The 25,262-nt window shown below is 37.5% G+C and overlaps 1 protein-coding gene across 2 annotated transcripts in view; it reads right to left on the reverse strand.

The window, feature by feature from the left end:
- Positions 1 to 869: 869 nt before the first annotated feature.
- flrt2 (fibronectin leucine rich transmembrane protein 2) overlaps positions 870 to 25,262 on the reverse strand; it is a 43,421-nt gene continuing 19,028 nt past the window's right edge. Inside the window, exons 1-2 of one of the 2 annotated variants that reach the window (XM_067384744.1) lie at positions 9,313 to 9,761; positions 870 to 6,762 (exon numbers count right to left, since the gene is read on the reverse strand). In XM_067384744.1, coding sequence (XP_067240845.1) covers positions 4,367 to 6,355 — 1,989 coding nt within the window. In that variant the 5' untranslated portion in view covers positions 6,356 to 6,762; positions 9,313 to 9,761 and the 3' untranslated portion in view covers positions 870 to 4,366. Of the gene's footprint in view, positions 6,763 to 9,312; positions 9,762 to 25,262 lie in introns of those variants that run through there. The other variant, XM_067384745.1, reaches the window with a different exon arrangement.

Here is a 25,262-nt window from a genome sequence, read left to right on the forward strand (position 1 = left end):
ATTTATTTATTTATTTATTTATTTATTTATTTATTTATTTATTTATTTATTTATTCTTTTAGATATTTGTATTGGAAAATGACAACAATACTGAGTATAGTGTGTAGTGTGAGGGGGACACATGCGAAGCTTTATCAAAACAGTTCAAGTATTGTTAGCTATTTGAAAGGCTTGTGAACAAATGTTTGTAAAATGTGTTTTGTATTTCAAAAGATGTACAAAACCACAAACATTATTGTGTAGCATCAATCCTCAACAACTAGTCCACTTAATGAAGCTAGTCTTGATAAAGCTGTATATATACTGTACATAGGCTGGTTTTGGCTTCTCCAAATCTTGATCAGACATGTTTCCAAAAGGGGCATTTGCATATTCTTGAATTCAAGGAGAAAAAAAAAAAAAAAAAAATAATAATAATAATTTGCTCACCCTGGTCTCATAGATATAAGGAATTAAATTATAGTTTTATCCTTTCATGCAATATGGTTTCTGAAAACTACAAATAGAATGATTATGATAATTGTATGGTGCAAACAAAATAACAATTAAATGTGATGGCATTGAACATTTAGTTAATGTCAGCAATTAAAAACAATAAATCAACCATATTTCATGAATTTCATATTCTCTGAATCGGATTCGTAAAGTATTTTGTATGCCTTGTGAATTGCTTAGGTTTTCGTTTTAGCTTAGCTGTCAGTACTTTAATGCATGTTTATATGTGCAAACATGTAAAATATAGATGTAATTTGCTCAGGTATTTCATCCTTTGAGAGATTTTAACTACTTGAAAGATCATTTAAGTAAAGGTACAAAAAATATGTATGCATGTGCTTCCAGACCACACTAAATTGTCCAAAGCAACTAACATCATTAATTAACAAAAATATTATCACTAGCCAACAGCGTTGGACGTCTAAGGGTGTAATGTGTTAATGGATCACACATCATGGAAAATAAGAAAGTGAGATTTGGCTGTAATGGACAAAATCACTGGTAAATTCTGATGGCTCCTTTATTTTCAAAAAAAAAAAGCTTGGGTTCTCTATTTACAACTTGTGCAAAACATTTAAAGGTTTCAAGGACTTTACATTGTAAGTTCAATTCAAGGCACATACATGGGACAACAACAACAGTTTAGTAGTGGAAACAAAAGAAATTATATGTATGTAGCAATCAAAAGTTACTTTGGTTCCCAATGGATTCTAATTGCAAAACCCAACCAAACAAATCACCATATCTTTAAAATGAGACCATATCTTCAAAAATCGTAGAACCACTCCCTATCCACATTATGAAAAAAACGAAAAGAAAAAAAAAAAAAAGACCCAGAATGCTATAACGCATGACATTTTGTGGTTGTTGTTCAGCTAGTTATGGCTGTTAGAATGAACAGCCAATTGGGAGTCAATTTCATTCAAATCCTAATGCAAAACCACGTCAAACGATGTGCTGAAGTCTGTATTAAATAAGTTTTAATTGTGGATATCAACTCAATCGCACAGGTGAGAAAACTTTCAAAATATAACGAAAAATATATTCTTTTAAAAAATAATGAAAGGGACACACAAAGATTAAAGACGTATTCAGCCACATATGTGGTAGTGCTTTGTTCAGACTGACCTCACAGTCATTTAGAGTAATTATTCCAAACCAAATCAATGTGCTTTTTCAAGAGACAGATTGACTGTTGGGTAGGATTACGGACGCAAGGCATTGCTCACAGTCCCTTTTGTGTAATACATCCATTTGACTACAGGGCCACTACTGTGATTTTCAGCTCATCCATAGAAAATAAAGAACAATGTTCACCACACGAGCGAGGCAATGAGTCACTCTGAATCATAACACACAATTCGTGTCTGGAGGATAGACCTTGGCTTGTTAGCAATGTCATCTATTGATGTCTGTCAGGATGCAGTTTGCAATTGCCCTTCAAAATGTGTGCTTTCCATTCAGTCCTTGCCCTCAAAATGTGTGACTATCACTGTAATCCACAGATCTCTGAATAAATGATGTCAAATCCCTCACATGAACCACATTAAGACATACTGCTGGGTTACAGTAAGGCAATAGATAAAACTGTCCGTGTTTAAAATGAAAAATTTCTGGTTATGGTAACGACCCAGCAAAAACCCTCCACGCTAGGCCTGAGGACTTCGGTAGAGGGAATGATGTACTGGATAGTGGCACAAATAAGTTCCTCCGCTTAGCCTGCCATAACTTTTCTCTTTGTGAAAATATGTCGGAGAGAGGCTCGAGACAGATTTATCTCACTAACGGGTTAACTTTGCAGCGATTCATTTGGGTCTGCGCCACCGCAACCGCCTCCTCTCGGGGAACCTGAGCCTGACAACCGCACCGGACTTGTGTGGAGGAAGTCTGTTAAAAAGAGTTACGGGTGGCCACAGGATTTGAAATGAATTGTTAATGGTGTACACCAGTTAAAAGCCTTCAGTTGAGAAATGGAGCCCTAGGATGTTCCAGATTTCAAGGAAAGTAGGGACGGGGTGGTCGGAGCAGCCTGCTGGGATGCTAATGAGAAATACTTTCAAAGCCACAGAAGTGCAGTAGCCCTTTTTTTTCTTTTAGAGAGCGTTTTGTTTGTGCCACGCACCGAGGCAAACCTTGTGTGTTTGTTGGTAGTTAACCTGTGCAAGCACCGACTGTTAGTCACAGAAATCAAACATCTGTTTGATTTCGAGTAATTCCAAAAGCAGTTTAGATGTAAACAAGTATCCAGCGATCTCGTCTAACCCTTAATGCGAAGTCGGAGAGCGATGAATGGTTAACTCCGACAATTAGGACCCCCACCCCAACTACAAGCCCCCTCCCAGAATCCTCCTGCCAAGTGAAAATAACCTCTGATTTCCCCCCCCTTCTTGGACCAGGGATTATGCAGTGGGGGTTTGAACTCGGCCCACAAAATAAAATCTTGTCAAAGCAAGTAAAGTCTGTGAGTAACAGCGCATGATAAATACTTCTCCACAGCAAGCCTGCATTCCAAACTCGGCTCTCTGTCCTGGAAAACTGGTGCGCCATTAAAAAATAGTCCTAATTGCCCTCATGCAGGGATCTGAAACTCTTTCAAAGACAGAATCTGGCATGTGCCAGTTCTTCTCCATGAAGAGAAGGCTTTTGTTTAAACATTCATTCATCATCCCACCTGATGTGATGCATGATTAAAAAGGGTTTTGGTCAGTAAAGGAAAACCTAGACAATAATGTGGATGTCGCTGTAGAATGTTTCTGATCACATTCATGTCAGAGAACAGAAATAGATCGAGAGATGGAGCTCTGTGTAATACCCTGGCCTAATTTGTAAATCACAGTTCAGAAAGGGCAATTTAAGTATATAAAAGGAAAATCCAGACTTAAATTTTAAGTTTTTCAGCATTTCTTATGTATTACAATTTATAATTAAAGAAAAAATGAAGCAGATTACAGAGCTCCCTCAGGATATTAATAGTTTACCTCAGGGGTTTAGCTATTATATTACTTAATTTTATGTTTGGGCTGCTAATTGCTTGAAAATAAAGCTCCAGCGCAAAAGCTATTCACATAAAAGTCAGAAATTTAGCAAGCTAGAGTGTCCGTGGTCTAATTGAGCTGCTAGTCTCTGTATGGATTGAAACAAGCTGCCCCCTGGTGGGTAAAATGAAACATAAACATGCCCTGGAAAATGCTTGCACAGGAACCCTTCTACCCATCTCTCTACCATGATCACCGATGTCAGCCTCTCCTTCTGAGAACTGCAGGGTGTTGAAGAGTGGTCCTTTTCCCTTCAAATGTGATTTCCACAAAAGCTCATTTCCTGAATGACTGCTCATGCTCTCTGCTGCATTTTAAAAGTGCACTTCATTTCCAAAAAAAAAAAAAAAAAAAAGAGGAAAAACTCAGCTCCTTTTTTTTTTCTACTGCAGCTTAATCAGCTGTGTTTTGGTTTCCTGACCACTGTTATCTTAACTACTGTTGTGTGAAGGGGTAGCTGTATTTCAGCACAAAGGGCATATTTTGGTTGTGTGGTTAGCAATATTTTCAAGATCTTAAAGTGGTTGAGAGGCAAAAACCTGTGGACTGCACTTGCAGCAGGTAGCCAACGTCTACGGCTTCAAAACATCTGCAGCGTCTTTGAGTGAAACCACTTTGAGCCTCACAAATTACAAAATCATTTCATATTTACTAAGAATAGAAAATATAGCAGAATTCCACATAGTTGTCCACAGTATAAATTACCATGTTGACTGCACCTGGAAATATATATATATATTTATATATATATGTATATGTATATGTATACGTGTATCGTACAGTATATTGAACTACATTTTCTTTGAACAAATGGTTGTAGCATCCATTGAAAAGCATCATGTGTGGCAGAAGTCCACACTGGGAACGTTACTGCTCTTGCAATAAGCTATGCTATTGTTACTAAGGTGACAGTCTCGGAGGCCAATTCCTCCATTAGGTGTGTAGATGGGCTGAATTCTGAAGTCCCCTTTTAAAAGCTGCTCATTGTTTAGCGACACTATCTGAAAGCTTGTTTCAGTCATTTCCAGGATGGAGTTATCCTTTTTGGTGCCAGCCTCGCAGTAGTCATCTTTTCTCCTGCCACGATTGTATTTCCACTTGGATGATGACGACCTGCTTTTCTTGTGCATGTGCCAGCAAAACACGCTTAGAAGTGTCACTAAGACCACCAACACTGCCCCACCTATCACTCCAGCTAATAGGAGTGTTGAGGTGTTGTCTTGTTGGGCAGCCTGCTCAGATTCAGAGTATGTGGATGTGGATTTGGTCTTAGCCTCAGAACAGATAGTATCCTCGCCCGGTCTGTAAGTGTTAAGAGTATCCAGAACGTACACGCAGATGCGATAGATAGACCTGGGCTCCAAATTTGACAGGCTAAGTCTTCGTTGGTATCCTGGGACTGTTCTTTCTCGATGGATGTCACTCATCAAACTCTGCCCCATCTTGACCCAAGTCACCTTATAAGCCGTCACAGTGAAGTAAGACTCCCAGCTCACAACAATGCAGGTAGAATTAACAACATGAAAGGAGATTTTTAAGGGGTCTTCATAAGGAGGTAGGGGACCAGGAGGGAAATGTGGAATTGGGGGAGTGGGGTTGGCTGAGGCAGGATAAAAAGCAGTGGGTGGAATGGTGGTGAAGTGGGTGGTTCTAGAGGTGGTTGTGGTGATGGTGGTGGTTCTTCGTGGTGGCAGTGTAGATGGATATGAATGGGTTGGCCAGGGATGCAACACAGTGCCTGCGGGGCAGTCAATGGCATCTAAGGTGAGCTCTCGAATTACCATGCCACGCACCCTTTCTGGACTCTGGCACGTAAACCCACGGACATTTATCGCAGCCGGCAGAGACCTGAGCCATGCAATGACCCACTTAATGCTGCAGTCACAACGCCAGAGGTTGTTTCTCGCATTAAGGTGCCTCAGGTTTCTCAAGCCGTCAAAGACACCCGATGGAAGAAACTGTAGCTGGTTGCTGGAGATATCTAACTTCTCCAGTTTACTTAGCCCAGCAAAGGATTTCACTTCAATTGTTTCCATCTGGTTTTCCTGCAGGTTGAGCTTGGTCAGGGATGCACTAGGGAGCAACGGTGGTGGAGTGGTGAGGGAGTTGCGTGCTAGGGACAGTTCTTTGAGGTTGACCAAATCCTGGAAGGTTCCTGGAGCGATGGCCTCATCCTCAAGCAAGTTCCCATCCAGCAACAGCCGCTGCAGGGTGGTGACATTCTGGAAGGCATCCTCGTCAATGTCGGCAATGCGATTCTCATCCAAACGCAGCTCCTTCAGATCTGCTGGTAATCCGATAGGAATGCTGCTCAGGTGGTTTTTGGTAAGGAAAAGAAGCTTGAGGCTGACAGCTTCTCTGAAAGCCCCCTCCTCTACCCCTACAGTTGAGATGGAGTTGTCATCCAGGTGGAGTTCCTCCAGCATGGGTAGCTGGGCAAGTGCTGCCCTTGATATAGTCTGGATGTTGTTTTCCTGAAGGTGCAGCACTCGAATGTTCCTGGGAAGGTTGAGGGGAAATTCATCCAGCTGATTTCCATATAGGTAAACAGTTTCTACAGAGGCAACATTGTGTAGCTCCAATGGGAAACCGGCATTGTTGATCTGATTGTTGTGGAGGAAGAGAGTCTTATAACCCTCTTGCACCCCCAGAGGCACAGATGTCAGGCTTCGCTCATTACAGTAAACAAATGTTCTATCGCAGCGACACTCCTCAGGACAGGAGGAGACAGGGCTGAACTGCACATGCAAGCTCAACAACACTGTCAACCAAAAGCGAAGAAATGAAGTCCAATCATTATTCCAAAATCCAGCTTGAAACTCCATAATGGAAAAAAAAAAGGGAGGGAAAGGAAATGGCAAGACAAACTCAGTGGTTGGAGGGAGTAAAAAGGAAACGTAACTAATCCAGCAAAATGAAGTCCTTTAAAAGATTACTATAATGTGCGGTTTGCAGATAACCAGGAATTTGAGGAGTAATCCCTTGATAATTTCTAGTCCTTGTCTGGAGATGGGGTCTCATTAGAGTGAAGGGGTTCTCTCACTTAAGCCATCCATGCTGAGGAATCAGATCATTGCAGAACTGCTTTTGCTCAATGAATGACAAAAGCAGGGTGTGACTGAGAGAGTGCTGAAGCACTGAGCCACACTGTCCACCTCCCAGCCTGCTGTCAAGTGCTGATGGGCCCCAGCCCCGGCTATTTCCGGAAGATGTGACATTTGGGTCCAGAGACCTGTTTCAAAAGAAGGAGAAATTAGAATACAAAAAGTTAACAACAAAAACATAGTAGGCGAATAAACCTTATACATTCTTGTTTTTTCAAAGACTCTGTAAAATGATAATCATTCAGACATTTTAAAATAAATGCCTTGAAAGTGATTAAATCTCAAGAACATGATATAAAACTGAGATGTATTTCACAAATTTTGGTAAATAAATAAATAATAATAAAAATAATGTCAAAAGATAAAATAAAAAGGGAAAAAATAAAACATTAAGCAAAGAATATGTGGTTGCACAATCTGTGACTTATCTGTGTGTTTATAAAAAGTATTTCCAAGTGCATGGCTATTGCTTATGCAATATTCTCTGTTTACTATATATCATATGGCATCTTCATTGCACATCATAGAGTATGCACATCCCGTTTGAGCATAGTTCAAAGGGGAAAAAAAGGGTTGAGGGGGAAGGTGTGACAAATGCTGCCTGTCAAATTAAATTGGATTAGGGTATAATTTAGCCTCTCTACCTGGGATAAAAAAAAAAAATAAAAAAAAAAAAAAAGTCTAAGTAAGCTTTGCACCAATTTTATCATAATAAACTTCTTTATAATTGTCCTTTAATCAAGACCGGGGATTTTTTTTTTTTTTAACCCAAGGAACAGAAAACAGTGGGGTTTTTTTTGTTTATTTGTTTTTTGGCTGAACATTTATATTTTGTGAAATATGAAAGCAGTATATGTTGACAATACCAAAAACAGTATTTATACACCAAGACTGGGAATTTTTTTTTTTTTTTTTTTTTTTTACCTGAGGAACAGAAAACAGTTTTTTTTTTTTTTTTTTTTTGGCTGAACATTTACATTTTGTGAAATATGAATGCAGTATATGTTGACAGTACCAAAAACAGTATTTATGCACATGTAACTTTTCTGTCAGTCCTGTTTGTATTTTGTATGCTGTCATTGTTACTGTAAAAAAAACATACTTCTTGGCATCTTGAGCCTTCAAACACCTTTGCATTGGATTGTTGCTTTTGTGACCTGACCATCTGCTTTGTTAACAGAGTTAAGACAATCAATGCCTGGCAAGAAAATGCTTATTTTTACTAAGAAGCAAGTTGTGACAGATGTAATTTAAATATGCAAAAAACAAAAAAACAAAAAACAAAAAAAAAAAAACAGGAAATACATTACCAGAAAACAAAACCAAATATATGTTTGAATTTGCATCAAAATGCATATTTGTGAGTATGAAGAGGTTTACAGCAAACTGCCTACAAAAAGTAAACAAAAAAAACAAAACAAAAAAAAACATAAGTGTAAAATCTGATACAGTAAAAACCTGTTAATTGGTTACCTGTAAGTTACCTTATTATATACAGTAAAAAGTATCTTTGATTTAAGCTAATACATGTAGTTTTACTGTAAAATACCATAAAAAAATATTTTGGAAGTGAAAAAAGACAAACTTTTACAGTAAAATATAACACATAATATGAATCAAAATACAAGTCACATAGTAAAACAGTAAAAAAAAAAAAAAAAAATCTAGAAGTGATGTTTCACATTTGAATATATTTTATTTAACCATTTATTATTTGAACAGTGTATTTATTTTTACAATTCTAATAATTTATTTGCAGTAGGCTATGTTATGTTACTAATTGTATGCTGTTTGGTTACTGTTCACTGCTTTATTCACACCATGTTTTCCCCGGTGGTGTTTTGTGTTTGTGTGGGTACACTGTACTGTATGATTATTGAATATTGTTTATGGAAAGGCCCATTTTTCTTAACGCTGTTTCATCGTGAGGTCTTCCATTTAAACACCTTTATTATTACGGTGCTTATATTTAGTAGGCCTATATTTAAATTGTACAATTGGTTGCTACATCAGTTAAGAAAATATACGTTGATCAGTAAAATATGCAGTCACCAAAATGCCATCCCTCAAAGGCTGAAACGTTGTCAGGTTTTTAATTTCTGACAACCACAGCTAACAGTGCTTATCTTGAGAAAAATCGCATGTTCACAGAATAATAATAATAATAATAATAATAATAATAATAATAATAATAATAATAACACTAATAATAATAAATAGTAATGATAATAAAAAGCAAAGACAAAACAACATAAAAGTTTGTATCGTAGGAAACGTTTCGAGGCAGATCAGGTGAACTCGAGAGGGCAGAGAAGCTGTTGATGTGAATGAATAATCAGATGGTACACAGAGCCGAGCGTAAGTAAAAAGAAACGGTGCTATGACGCGCATTGATGTTTGACCAGATAAACCGCTTTAGTTATCCACTATTTACCCTAAATATGTTATTCGATATGCTGAAATGCTGCCTTAGACTAACCAACGAACACAGCAGTTTGCGGAAAAGTAAAAGCCCATAGTGAAGGCAGAATAGTTTCGGACGAAATGCCTGGAAACTATAAAGGGCAATGCAACTTAGAAGTAGTCATTCTTACACTTTTAACTTAACATGTGTATGTTAACTATAACCTACTCCTGGATTTAGACGGGTACATTTGTTTCCATTAAAATCAGCTTACCTTATCAAACATGTTTTTATCCGTATATTTCAAGCACAAAGAACACTTGTCCCCCTATCCTTGTTCTTCATGCGCTCGGTGAAATGGACGGGACGTAAAGACCCAACGCCATTCCCATAACATGCTGTTCTACCGAATCGGTTCCGAGCTCCTCTCCGCCCGTGGCTCCTCCGGACAGCATACTGACTCCCGTGTGGAGAGCTCAGTGCGCGCGCTCACTACTTTTTTGCCGAGGCGAATCCCCTCTGTTCCCCTTTCCACGGCTGAGCCCTCGTTTAAACCTTTAATTTACATCAAATTCACATTTGCAAAATCCACTTTCTCCAAGAGTCGGTAAACTCGCCGAAAACCCCCAAAATACATCCACGTCACCGCGTATCATATCATCATACTTCGAGAAAGCGAAACACAAGAGTTCGTCGATTTATCTCCGAGAGATGTTTACAGAGGAAAACTGCGCTGGTAATGATCTGTTCACTGCACACCTCCGTCCTCTCTCTCTCTCTCTCTCTCTCTCTCTCTCTCTCTCTCGTTCGGTCGGTCCTCCCACACTGTCCTGAGTAAAGAGATTACAGGCTGGGGTGGAATGACACTTACATTTTAAGTTCCTCATCTCTTTTTAAGAATATGATCTTGCTTTCCGTATTGATATATTTTACATTTTACCATTTAACGTCAATGTTCAATTAAATGATTCCATATGACACGATTTGGCAATGTGTTACCTGCCTCAAAGATACATTTTACGCTCTTAAATTCGTATTTAACCCCCTTGTGTCGTTCCTAACTTTTTTTTTTTTTTTTGCTTGAGAGGAAACAACCCGATCTCGTGAGAAAATATAACAGCCTATTTAATAAGGTGACATTTTCTTATGATTCACAATTTGATTTGTACTGAACTCTAATTCTATACAAAGTTCTATACAGAGTTCTATACAGAACTCTAGGGTTCTCGACTTTTTATGCCTTTTTAAGACATTTTTATGCCAAAAATGTTCTATAGCCTAGGAGATAAAATGCATGTAATACTTTCTATGCTAAAAAACAACTAAATAAATAAAATAAAACTAAATCTATAAAATGTTTTCTTCTAAGAATTCAACTTCTGAATTATTATTATTTAATGTTTTTTTCAGTCTCTGTTACATTCACACTAAGTTGGCAAACATAAGGGAATCTCTTTTTTTTTTTTTTTTTTTTTTTTTAAATATAGTTTGAAAACCAAAGACAGCTGTCTTTCTGCCCGGTTAGTCATTGATTTGACATACAGTGTGTTTGTATGAAAGCACCTTCTAAGGTAACTGCTTTCAGAGATTTTTCCAATAATGTCATGTCTAATAATGTACAACACATTCAATAAGCTTAGAGATTTAAGAACATATATACACTTATGTATCTTGCTGTCTTCCTACTTCCGTATTCTGCCAGTGAAGGCCTTTTTCAGCTACGTTTTTTTTTTTTTTTTTTTCTCGGATACAGCTTCTCTCTCCCTCTCTCCAAGCATAGCATTCATTAACTATTCGCTCACTGGTGTGCAAGACGCACAGAATGTGCCGATACTGCACTCTGTCAGACTATACATTTTAATTAGGGCCAGATTACTGTAAACGCGACATGATATTTAAATAGAGGCTGACTAACAGTGAAGGGACAGCTTGACGTAGGCCTATATCCAGTGGGAGGGAAAACTCCACACACTTATTAGGACCCGAATGATTTGGCAATCAATTTGCGATCGTTATATTAAATGACAAGGAAGGGCAGAGAATTATAATCGTTGAACATTGAGAAATGAGAGTGTCTCCCGCCTTATTGGAAATAAATTGATCCTAGTATCCGAGTTCCATCGTATCATGTTGCGAAGAGCCCTTTTAGTGACTTTCCAGATGTCTTTTATATTTATTTTTATCTTCTAAATGTCAGTGATTGACTGCATCGTCCTTTTCAGCCCACAAAATTTCATTTCAACATAAATCTGTCTGCCGTACAGACAATGAATTATGTACTGAACCCAAAAATATGCAGAAGTAAAATGAGAGGCTGCCATATTTGACATAGAATCACATTTACTTAAAAACGCTGTCCTGGAGTGTCTCAATCGGCTCCCTAGTTTGATAGTAAGTATCCTTCCCAGGCAATCAGCCCGTAAAAAAAATAAATAAATAAAAAAATAAAATATATATATATCATATAAACCATTGAGCACTACATTCATGTATCCCAAAATTTGTCTTATATTCTTAAGAGGTAAAAAAATAAAAAAATAAAAAAATGAGGGTTTGTAAATGATGACAACTTTCATGCAATTTTCATGTCGTTTCTTTCTTCTGTAGAACACAAAAGAACATCTTCTAAAAAAGTTTGTTTTTATGTCTAAACACTGAAAAAAAAAAGAGGTGTAGATACAATTTTTACTCAGAAATTAGTAAATTTCACAAATAAATATAAATAACACATTGAATTAAATCTAATTTTGAAGTAGAAAAACTAAAATAGTATTTTATTGTACTTTAAACAAAATATCTTCTTTTGTGTACCAATACTAGTAAAAATTCACGGTTCTCTGTACCAATTTCGGTACCATCGCAAAAACTGTTGAAACTATTTTACTATTTTATTTTAAATGTTTTTATCTGTTTGAACATAACAAAAATAAATAAATAAATTGTCAATCAAAAAGGAAAACCGAAACTAGGACTGCAGATATACAAACCGTAAACAAAGCAGTGTTTGCTTACCGTTTTGAATATCAATCACGCTGCTCACTTTCTTCATTCCAGTCGGCTTATGCTATTATGAAAACTTGAAAAAGTAAGTTACCTAGTTGCCTTTAAATTTGAGTTTGTTGAAATTAAAAATGTTAATTTAATACAATGAAGGTGATTGGTTTAATCAACATAAACTCAAAATATTGTGTTATCTGAACCACATTCATTATTTAAGTTGATTTGACAAAAGAAAAAAAAACATGTGATAACTAAAATAATTTTTACAGTGTGCAGAAATGCTGATATTGTCACATTTTTAAAATTTCAGTACCAACTTGGTACTGGAGTACCGGTACTTTTGACAGCCCTAGTTTAGCGGATTGTGTCCTTGCTAATACCAGAATTTGTGTTAATAATATACTGATTCACAACAAACAGAACTACAGAATGAGCCACAGTGCTACATTACCAGAATGCAATACTGACACAGCAGAGGGTTTTGTTAAATATTTGCTCATACCTTTCAGTGTCATTATACAGCAGTGGCAGAACACAATTTACAGCTCCTTTTATGCAAGTGAAGGAATTTCTTTTATTTTCTTATTGCTTTTAATGAACCACATGGCCCTTCAGCAGCCAGCTACTCAAACAAACATTTGCAGATCTATTGCGCACAGGAGTTTTACTAGTCTGAAGTGTTCAAAGGGCTGCTACCGAAACTCACGTGTGATTTATATTCCTCATCACTTTGTGAAAGCTGCACGGATCCTTTTTCTTAAGACCACCTATACAACAAACTATAATATAGTAACATTTGAACTTTCCTAGACTTTTTGTACCACTACTGCAGTATGTCCATATCCAAAACTTTTAAGTGTTACATATTTAATAGCTGAGACCAAACATTAACACTTTGTGGCTTTAAGCACCTAAGGGTGTGTTTAATTAATAAAGAATGACTAAAATAAACAACAAATAATGTAAATTCTCAGTGTAATTTTGAAATAGTAACATTGAAATTCATTCATGTTTTTCTTTTTTGTGTCTCAAACAATCTGCATGCAGTGATATTACATTTACAAAGGAGTCATTATTTTAGAACAATTTCTTTAGTGAATAAATTGTGAATAAAATGGAGGGGGAAAAAATAGATCTGTTTTTTTTTACCATGTGCAAGATGCTTAAATGCTCTTTTTGGAGTCTCGTAGTAGATCTGTACACATTTTAAGGATAATAAGAATTGTTTTGGTCGTGAATTACTGTTTTTATTACCAATCGGTTGAGTGAATTATTCAAAGACTCACTTCTCCAGACTTGTGGCCAAAAATAACATCATAAGTCACATGTCGAAACCTGCAGACAGGGCAAGTGAACAAATTTGAATGAATCTTTTTGATTCAAAATGGATTCAAACAAACAACTCACTGAATCAATATCTCCACCAATCACAAGTAAATATAGATATTTATTGTGTGAAAATTATCTATTTTTTTTACACAATTTATGACTGTTCCTCCATAATGCCCAGCAGTTTTGCCACCAATTTTCAAACTGACAGGCTTTTATATATGACATATGTACGCATACTTACTGTAAAACAATAATCTGTATACACTACAGTAGCTGAGAGTAAACACTAACACCCTGTGGCTGATAGCATCTCTATTTCTAAATGAAATATTCTACAGTCTTACATAAATATGTTTGATTCATATCATATCATCTGATGAAAATGTTCCACTGCTGATAGATTTGACTGGAAATAGGTTTCAGGTCACATTTATTCTGCTGGTTGAGCACTCAGTGGGTGTCTGGGAGGCAAAGCTTAAAATCTGGATCAAAGCCCTCACTCACTGACCCCTCTGGACCTAATCCACAATCGGAGCACTACAGAGAGAGAAAGATGCCCGCTCACTTTCCTGACCAACATGCATTGCACTTTTCCATTATATGCGATTTAGTGGATTTGCATGTTTATGTGTTTTCCAGTGCCTACATATGGTCTGTCTAATGATTAATATAACTAGTATTAACCAAGAATGACTCTTGTGAAATATCATCCATGATGGTTTTAGTATTTGTCCTGTGCTTGAAGTGTTTTTATCCTTGAGATTTGTGAGCAGCTTAGCATAAGGACTTGTATAAACATAAGGACTAGGATAAGATTTGATTTTTTTTTTTTTTTTTTATTATTTGAGGGTTGATTCTTTCTCATTTCCTTTGCACTTACAAACACCTTTCCAAGATGGTCAAAGAACAAGTGTTCAATGAGCCCCCAGCGTCTTTCACAAGAGGACAGTCAAAGTATGCAATGTTTCACTCAGCCGAGCGAGACAGCTTCGGCAAGCTGTAAAAACAGGGTCTCGCAACAAGCGAGGCCTTGTTTTTTCCTGCCGACTTGGCGGAGAAAGACAGTGAGACAGAGGTCAGAGAGGCAGCCAGAGGATGGGTCTTATCCAGCGCCCTAATCCTGCCGGGAGCTCTGCCGTTTGAAGTCACATCTGCTGCGAATTTCCCTCCGTCGAGCTTGGGCAGGAGGAAGTCTTAAGTCTGAGGGGGGTGAGTTTCCCCTGGTGGTGCTGATACAGCTCAACCCTCATCCTGGGTCACCTGCACTGGACCTGTATTCACACGGCTAAGGGTTTTATTGTTCTCAGAGGAAGTGCTTATCTACAATCAGATGTCCGATGTTGCTCCGTTGTGGGTATGATTACACTGTATTGTACATTTTACATTATAGTGTTCATTACATGTAAGGATTATTAAATATAATAGTAATGATACTAATAAAGGACATTTGGGTGTTTCTTCAACTACAGAACATTTCACTAATTGCGGCAGTCGTTCAGCTGACATACAAAAATATATCATTACATAAAAATACGTGGAAACTAGGGGTGTCAAAATTAATCGTTTCTACGGTGCATCGCGATGCAGACGAGGACGATTCGGTTTTGGTTCAGTAATAGCCCATAATCGGTTTTAATGTACTGACGCATTTCTGACGTCAGCACCGCATGCTTAGTCGCGGCATACAATGGCAGAGGGAGGCGAAATGCCTGAGCATGCAATAAAAAATGCTCCAACCATTTTAAAAGCCGTCATTTGGGCACATTTCGGCTTTTATCAACAACACGGTATAAGCCCGACCTTGACAAGACACACGCTGTGTGAAAATCATGTCACGCAAAAATAAAATATGCAGGGGGTAATACCACCAACATGAGAAACCACGTCAGTCGTTTTCACCCCGAGCTGCAAACACCTGTCAGTGCCATTGTGGATCCAGCTCAGCCAAAAATTTATCAACTTATATCAACGTTGCCGCCAAACTCAGTGAGAGGGCAGAGAATTACCAGAGCAGTGGCATCTTTTATTGCAAATGATATACGGCCCTTTTCTGTAGTGGAAAACCCCGGGTTTCGTATTTGTATTTATTGACAAAATTGTATACATGTGAATCAAAATTGAAAAATAAGGATGCAGTGCATCATCAATGCATCGTGATGCATCGAGATAATCAAATCGAACTGAATCGATGGCTTGATAATCGTAATCGAACCGAACCGTGAGACCAGTGTAGGTTCACACCTCTACTGGAAACATAGGACAGTTGGGGCATTCACACCGGATAGTTCTAGGAACTTCTAGGTGCACCAGTGTGGTTCCCCTGGGAACTAATAGTTCCCCTATGGCCATTTTCCTGGTTACATTTGCACCGCCAGTAGGAACTATGAAGTGACGTAAACTGTGCTTGTTGTTGTAACTTTTAGGTTGATGTCCATTGTCCTGAGCAGAAATACATAAGCATGTTTCGCTCTGTCCCCTCGAAGTTGCGTTTGATTTTCTCCTTAAAGGGTTAGTTCACCCAAAAATGTAGTCATATGAACTGTTTTAAATATGTTTTTAGTACCTTTCATGCTGGGAATAGAGCCCTTACTGAGCCATTGGATTTCATAAAAAAAATCTTAATTTGTGTTCTGAAGATGAATGAAGGTCTTACAGGTGTAGAATGACATGAGGGTGAGTAATAAATTGCATAATTTTTGGGTGGACTAACCCTTTAACTCGAGAGGTCCATTTTTATCTGTGTTCCTAGAGTTAGTTTGTAGAGTAAAACATATAGGCTATAAACTGTGTGTACACACAGCTTTTTGTAAAAAAAAAAAAAAAAAAAAATGGAGGGTGCTGGTGTTTCGTGTGCATTCGGCCAATCAACATACATCCCTACTCTGAAATATGAGCTTATTTAGTTCCCCCAAAAGAAGTTCCTAGAACTAAAATAATTCCTAGTTCCTGAGGTGTGAATATGGCAAAATATGGGTATTTCCGCCAACAGTAGTGTGATCAAATAGGTAATAATCAATGATTTTAGTGACAGGGTTGACCTTAACTATGGTTAGCACTCATGTTCCTGGTGTCTCTAATGGTGACCTTACTTATATGAGGTCTCAGGTGCAGTGGCTTCAGGGTATTAGCGTGACTGAACGATTATTTATGACTGGCCCAGGCCAATATCCAATATCCCATGGGTAATTCTTCACACATATATGTATCTGCTTGAGTCTTAAGAAATGACCTCTGGATATATATTTTGGGGTTTAATATATGCAAAATCAAGTTGTGTGAGCAGTTAATGAGCACTGAGAAAATGAGTCTGCATACAAGTCAATGGGTGAATCGGTTTTGGTGCAAATGAGGCACAACCGTCTATCCCCATCCCCCCACCCCCCGTCTCACACACACACACACACACACACACACACACACACACACACACACACACACACACACACACACACACACACACACACACACACACATGTTTGTTTTTGTGAATTGTGGGGACTTTCCATAGACTTCAATGCATTTTACACTGAACAAACTGTACATTCTATCCCCCTACCCTGCCCCTACCCCTAAACCTAACCCTCACAGGAAACTGTGCAAACTTTTACTTTTTCACAAAAACTCATTCTATATGATTTATAAACCCATTTACATTGTGGGGACCGCTGGCTGGTCCCCACGATGTAGGTGAACTCAGGTTTATATTACATCATGGGGACATTTGGTCCCCACAATGTAATATAAACAAAAGCACACACACACACACACACACACACACACACACACACACACACACACACACACACACACTCACACACTCACACACTCACACACTCACACTCGTGGTCAATCTTGTTGTCAAAACAGCTCTCCTGTGCTCAGCCTACCATGATGGAGAGAAAATGAAAGAGAGAGAGAGAGATTATTCACATTCAATGCTTTGTCAGCATCTTCCCTTCAGATCCCTAAAAAGACAACAGTAACTTGCAGTGTGTCAAAAGGTGGTGACGCTTGTGTGTAAGCTGGTGTTTAGTTTGCTGTGCAGATAAAAATGTATTTATACACTGCAGGGCATCATGAAAAATCTCTGAAGTTCACAGACTATGTGCCAGCAATCATTTGGCGAGAGCATAAGCCATTGTGACATAATCTGTTTCAGTTAGACTGACAGGCAGAGTCAGAGAGGAGTCAGTTTCTGCCACACATGTCAGCTTGATCTGCTGTCAATCCAAAGACTGACAGCATTTTTCTTTTCTTTAATAACCATCAATCCAGAAAATAAACTATAAGCAAATATATAGTTTTCTGACTAAGAGAATATTTAGAAATAACCATTAAAAAATACTCTAGACTGAGACTTTGACTGCAGTTCATCTGGTTGTAATTATTCAGTTAAATAAATATTATACTACAGTTAGTTCAGATCTGGACATTTGATTGGTTGAGCGGCATTCCAAGAGTGCTGATACAGTCCAACAGCACTACTTTTCACTGTTTGTATCACTCCAGAATTGAATCAACTGTATGACTCTTTCTGTGGACTGTCATTGGTGCCAGTAGGTGGCGATAAGTGACTTTACTAGTGAGTCATTGAGTCGTACTTAATCGATTCATTCAACAACACTGATTCACTCGTTTTAGGAATGAAACAACTTACATGAAATTATACCAACACAAATAGAACAACAAGAAGAACAACAACTGTCTTTGAATCATTGATTCATTCACTCAATTCGTTCAGAATCGCGTTCCCCTCTAGGCGTATAGGCCGATTTATATTTCTGCGCACTCCATAAGCCACTCCATAAACCCCTGAGCACCCACGGGATCGGCACCTATGGGTACAGTCATGAAACAAGAGACAGTCTTGCGTCATTCACTGAACCAATTCATTCAACAACACTGAATCTTTTAGGAACGAAACAAGTGAATTGTCAAATCCTTTAACCAATTCGCTCCTTAACTAATTAATAAAGAAAAAACAACATTAATGTGTGTTTGAGTGTTTTATTGGAGACTAATGGATTATTCTGTTGTGGCTTCATTTTGAACTCTTTGGCAGAACAAAAATATAGATACAATATCGTGTCTAAAATGTAATTTCCTCAATATCTACTTCCTTGTTTTGTGAATTGTAGTATAAAAGCGATGCTACACCCACACCAGGGTGGATGATATACAGTTTTTGAAGGCTGCATGCCAATCAAATTAGGGGCCATTGCACAGAATGTGTTTTGCATTCAAATTTGCTGCTTTTCCATTGTTTTTCTATTTAAAGTCGCCATTATTTTATTTATTTATTTTTACTTTCAGTATGAATATATTAGCCTTACTGTATTCTATAAGCCAGTGTGCTCCAAAACAATGACACACACACACACACACACACACACATATATATATATATATATATATATATATATATATATATATATATATATATATATATATATATATATATATATATATATATACAGTGTCCTCCACAAATATTGGCACCCTTAGTAAATATGAGCAAAGGCAGCTGTGAAAATAAATCTGCATTGTTTATCTTTTTGATCTTTCATTCTTTAATTTAAGTAAACAATTGAAAATGGGTGGAAAAGCTCATTATGAAATAAATGTTTTTCTCTAGTTCATGTTGGCCACTATTATTGGCACCCAATTATTGCAATGTCCTTTTCCCAAGATAACAGCTCTGAGTCTTCTTCTATAATGCCTGATGAGTTTGGAGAACACCTGAGGAGAGATCAGAGACCATTCCTTCATGCAGAATCTCTCCAGATCCTTTAGATTCCAGCTCCATGTTGGTGGTGCTTCTCTTCAGTTCACTCCACTCATTTTCTTTAGGATTCAGGTGAGGGAACTGGGATGGCCATGGCAGAAGCTTCATTTCGTGCTTGGTGACACATTTTTGTGTTGGTTGTTGATGTTTGATATTTTCTATTTTGTGAAGCTCAACAATATTTTGCTGCACATCAGAACTATATTATTTGTTTTTCTCATTGTGATGAATGATTAAGGGGATTTGGCCTTTGTGTTTACACATATTTGTACTCCTGTGGAACAGGAAGTCATGGCTGCACAATTTCATGCTCCTAGTCACCCTGGTGTGCTAAAAAATGTAAATGTGAATGGGAATATACTTCAGAGATATTTTACTCAGAAGAATTTCTAGGGATGCCAATAATTGTGGCAAACATGTATTGGAGAAAAATATTTATTTCATAATGAGCTTTTTCCCCCATTTTTAATTCTTTTCCTTCAATGAAAGGTTAGAATTGTGTGATTTTTTTGAATGAAAGATCAAAAAGATACACAACACATATTTTTTTTCATAGCCACCTTTGTTCATATTTACTAAGGGTGCCAATATTTGTGGAGGGCACTGTATATATATATATATATATATATTATATATTATGTATAATATTAGTATATAAGAGTTTCAGTATTTCAGTAAATCAGTATTGTATCTGGTCAGTATTGAAAAGTCATTCATTAATTTTGCGCAAAATGCGATTTCCGTTGTGTTATTCTGTCATGTTTTCTCCCTTTCTTTCCAAAATGCAACAAACGGCAGTCTCCCTTCTCTGCAGAACTCGATATATCTGCTTAACTAATCACAGCGCACCATTTAACGCATTGTAAACAGTAATGGCAGTGCTCTGAATACATCCGGCATATTACTTTTCCTTATCTGTTTTGTGCTTTGTGATCAAGAAAAACAGAAAAAAAGAATCATTTTGACGGCATTGATGAACCTGTGGTGGAAGAAATGCAAGTCATCGAAATGTTATCATTTACGTGAGGAGAAAAGAAGATGAGGCACTCGAGTCAGGAGGAGGAAAAATGTCGGCTGTTGCTTGTTCCACGACAGCATCAAACTTATGTCACGGCCCCCAAAACTGAATCATGAACAGTTTTTAAATGCTGTTTTTAATACCAAAGTACTCTGCAAATGTGTTTATTTTAACCGTGCGGAAGTGCCAGATACTCTAATCGGTAATGACAAACAGAGACAAAAGTAATTTATAACATTAACAAGACGACCCGTTGAATTCATTTTTGGAGCGACAACTGAATGTATTTTTAGTCAAATGCCTGTTTACAAGATCAGTATTGACAAAGTTCAGAGGCTGTCATATATGTGAATCAACTTACTTTGTTGTGTGTTTTCAATATGAAAAAATAACATTTATATTGATGGATTAATTGCATTTTGAAAAGAAAGAAAAAAAAAAAACTATCATTGATTTATTGCATAATCAATTTTTATAATAAACATTTTAAAATTTGTAATGTTTTTATAACCAAAAGATGCTATGTGAAACTTTGAAACAGAACAGTTACTTAAATTAATCTAAATGGATTTATTTTGGAACCAAACTCTTCATATTCATATCTAAGATATAAGCATTAAAAATGTACAGTCTCTCACTTCTGCCAATATGGATCATTGATTTGTATGGCATCACACTGCATTTCAGCTTCTCATCAGATTTTCTGTCCAATCAAATCTAGAATCTGAAGCATCCCGCCCCCTACATTATAAATAGACGCTGAAGCTGCAGCTGAAATCGGTTACTTGTTCACACAATTACTATTTTCTACATGGTGAATGGCACTCGGTGCACTATATAGGGGATAGGGAACAATTCAGACAGCGTACATATGCCTTCCATTGGGGCGAATGAAGTCTGGTTTCACGTTAGTGTCACGTGAACCACTGCAGCTCGCACACAGTGTGCTCCAGTCCAGAGACGCGAGAGCACAGAGCTGATCACATGCGCAAGTCAGCGCAGACCAGAAATTTGAATTCTGCACAGAATGCTGTATTCTAAAGCGATAATGGGGGATATTAAATGATTAGAGATTTAGGAGGAAACTGTGGCTTTGCCGAGCTCTCATACAAACTAAACGCTATTGGCTATTTTAAAAAAAGAGGAGGAGCTGTTTGATATGTCTCGCACTGTTTTCTGTTTCAGTGACAATTACGGCAACACATTTAATAATGCTGTGCATTTCAAGCCACTTCAGTGGCCTTTTTAAGCTAGACAGTCCAGTGCATCTCACACATGACACAGCATTCTAAAAAAAAATATAATAACATTCTGTAATAATGCCTTTAGAGAACTTGGTACTTTCAGCTCCAATCCAGTTCATTATTTTCCATTTTATTTGAGTATAAGGCAAGCGGTTTAGCTGACTTGAGTATTTATTTCTCATAGTGTGGTAATAGCTTTCATATGATGCTGTAAAGATGAAACAATTGTTGTAAAGCCCTTAAGAATGGGTTTAGATGATTAACTGCCACTTGGCCTTTCTGATAACCATCCACACTAAAATTCACTTTGGCAGGATAATAATTCTGTTAATCTCAGATTACATCTTTAAAAAAATCAATTTCACACCTGAAAGCCATGTCTGATTTGAGTTTATTGCTTCAGACACTCCCATCATCTGAGTTAGTGATTTATGTGCTGAATCTAATAGTGTCGCAGGATTATGTTCCACTGTTACGGTAATTGCTTCGTGTTTGCGCCGCTATTGTTTACAGTGAGTGAAAGTGTCTCAACAAGGGTGCGAACGTGAGATTGTTTATACAGCTTGATCCAGTCAGACCGTAGTTTTTCGGCAGCCCTCCGACTCCGAGTTTTGTTGTTTACATTTTACAAATTGCCCAAATACTTCCCCTTGCCTCAAGACAAATGCGATTCGTTCGAGATTAAGACGTTTTGGTTTTTGGAGGTGCCTGCTTCGTTGCGCGTCCTCACGGACTCATGGGATTGTTTGTTTACAATCCAGAGCTATCGCATCCCTCATCTACAAAACGTAAGAAAGATTCTCAAATAACATTTTTCCCTCATATGGCTTTGCTCAGGCAAAAACCCCCTTCATCCCAATCTGTACCTCCATCTGCTCCCTGCGGTTTAGCAGAAAACAGTTTGCTTCTCTTCTGTTCCGCGCACAGAGAGCCGACTTTTAAAGAGGAGTCTCGGATATCTCCCAGGGAGACTCACCAGGAATGCTGGGATATGTTAATACTGGTGTTAAAAACACACTCGGTGTGGCTTGGAAGTGTGTTATGTTATGATCCTCACTGCACCGAGGGGGCCGCAGCGAGTGATGATGTAAAGTTTATTGATTTACGGCATCGATCGGCCCCTCCTGCGGCACAGCACCTCAGAGGCATGTTGGTCCTCTGACAAACTCTTTTTTTTTTTTTTTCCTTCATCTTTTCCTCTTTCTCAGTCTTTTTTTAGTAGTGCCAGTCCAATCCCACCACCCCTCTCAGAACAACTGAGGCATGACACTGCAAATGACATATTGCTAATCGTCCTGCACTTGAGAGAAGCCGAAATGACCTCTGTTCTTTCTTACGACTGCACAGAGGGACGTTGTGCTTTAGCTAGCTATCCCTCAAAATAAGAAAGGAAATGAACAAGGAAAAATTAAAGGGAGCCAAGGTCAGAGTGTGTCTGGGCCCTTTGTATAATTTATACCTTGCATCCTCCATTTAACTCATTTTTTTTCTCTCTCCCTTCAGACGGTGGCACCTCAGATAAATTGCACTGTTCCAGAGAGCTGGACTGCAGCGTTCATGTCCTCATGCCACCGCGACTCAAGATGAAGAGATCGCAACCCTGCGTTCATTATTCAGAGATGCTGGAGCGAGCCAGGTAGCAACACCTGAGTGAAACCTGAGGGTCAGGCTCGACACAGAGGTAGACTTTATTATTGCTCTGCTGGAGAACTGGATTAATGCATTAGAATTTCACACATAAGTAGATATGCTGTGGCCCTAAGCAAGTATTTGCACACTTCAGCAACACATTCAATGGATTTAACTGAATTAAGATGATTAGTATTAAAAGTACTAAATCTATTTTCACAATGAACTTCACTTTATGATTTTTGCTGTGATGTAACCAGCTTGATGATTTAATGTACATTATAGTGTACAAAAGGAATTAACACTTTTCAGCAAGGACACATTAAATTGATTGAAAGTGAGAGTAAAGACATGTATAATGTTACAAAAGACTTATATTTCAAAAAGAGACTGTTCTTTTGAGTTTTGTTCATCAAAGAATCCTAAAAAAATTCACTGTTTCAACAAAATTCTAAAGCAGCAAAACTGTTTTCAACATTCATGATCATAATAAATGTTTTTTGAGCAGCAAATCAGCATATATGAGAATGATTTCTGAAAGATCATGTGACACTGAAGACTGGAGTAATGATGCTGGAAATTTAGCTTTTCCATTACAGGAATAAATATATATTTGTTTTAATATATTACAATAGAAAAGTTATTTTAAATTGAAAAAAAAAAAAAAATCACAATGTTACTCAGTCTGTACTGTATTTTTGACAACAAATGCAGCCTTGGTGATTTAAAAACCCCGCAGTCATCATGCTTTCAGTCCATTTCAAGTTTGATTTTGACGTGAGATAAAGCGGTGATATCTAACTGGGTGATCTGTTTACTTACTTTTCAATTAGTCTTCCAATTGACGCCATTATTTGTCAAACCTACGCGCGGAACGCGCACGTCAACGAGAGGCGGGATTTATTGCACTAACCAATCATATCCAATCATAACAAATTACATCCAATGACAGCGCGATGGAGACATTGCCTTCTCTCACGTGACTTTCCCCCATTACATTAGGGCTGTCTTAATCGCAGAATCCTTCCAGGGCACTGAAACGTTCGCTCCCTGAAAAGTCCCACAATGCACCGTGAAAACCAGGGAGCATCGATGCTCACTATGCTCCCTTAACGGAAGTTCTGAAGCGCGAAACTTGAATCACGTGAGCCAACTCACTACACATAACGATACGCGATAGATGTTTTTAAAAATACAAACCCTTATTTTATTATATTTCAGCATAAACATACATAGCTAGACAGGTAATGAACATAATCTAGCTAACATTTATAATTTATTCAGGTTGCACGTATATGTAACAAGCAAATAATTAATCATAATGTACTTTAAATAACATTACAAGTAATGTCAGAAAATATCAGCTCTGTTGTTGTTCATAAATACCAGTAGTGATGTTGTAAAATGAGGATAATGTCACGTCGCCGGAAATAGAGTCATAAGTGTCCCAATGTGTAGTGAACCAGCATCTTTTACTGTCCTTACCAGTGCCCGAATTCGTGTACACGATATACTGATTCACGAGCTCGGGAGCTAGGGAACTGATTGAGACACACCGATTCTCAATTACCCCCCACAAAACCCACCGCACGCCGGGGTTCTGATGATTTTCTATGGTTTCCTATGAGAGGAAAGGGAGGCATGACTCCATAGACTGTAAAGCATGACTCCTCTGTGTAACTTTACCTGCGGGTGTCGCTGTTGGGCAGTGTTCCTTAAGAAATACGCATGACTTGCGCTCTTTTTAATGTCATAATTTGTAATATTTGTATTGTTTTATATGTAATATGGATTATTTTCTTATCCTATTTTTTGAGGAGGCACTGCCTCCCTTGCCTACTCGGAGGAAACGCCACTGATATGCAGTGGTGTTCTAAAATGAGGAGGCACTTTTTTTTTTTTTTTTTTAATGAATCATTGTAAATTCATGTGCATTACTCTTAAAGTTGACACATCTTCCTTGTTAAATGAACATTACTTTACAGTACATCAAAAAAGAAAAAAAAAAAGAAACCAAATACAATTCTATTTTGTAATTTTACATTAACAATGTAATGTTCTATTTATCAAAACTAAGTCAATCTCATCAAGCATCAAGTGTTTTAAGCATTTCTACATTCATTCCAAAATAATAACTAAAGGCAATAATAATTTAAACAATATATTTTATGTGTTTATTGTGGTTTTTCTTTTTAACCTAGAATATTTTGGATCAT

Source organism: Chanodichthys erythropterus, chromosome 4 (genome assembly GCF_024489055.1).
Source record: "Chanodichthys erythropterus isolate Z2021 chromosome 4, ASM2448905v1, whole genome shotgun sequence".
NCBI lineage: Eukaryota > Metazoa > Chordata > Actinopteri > Cypriniformes > Xenocyprididae > Chanodichthys > Chanodichthys erythropterus.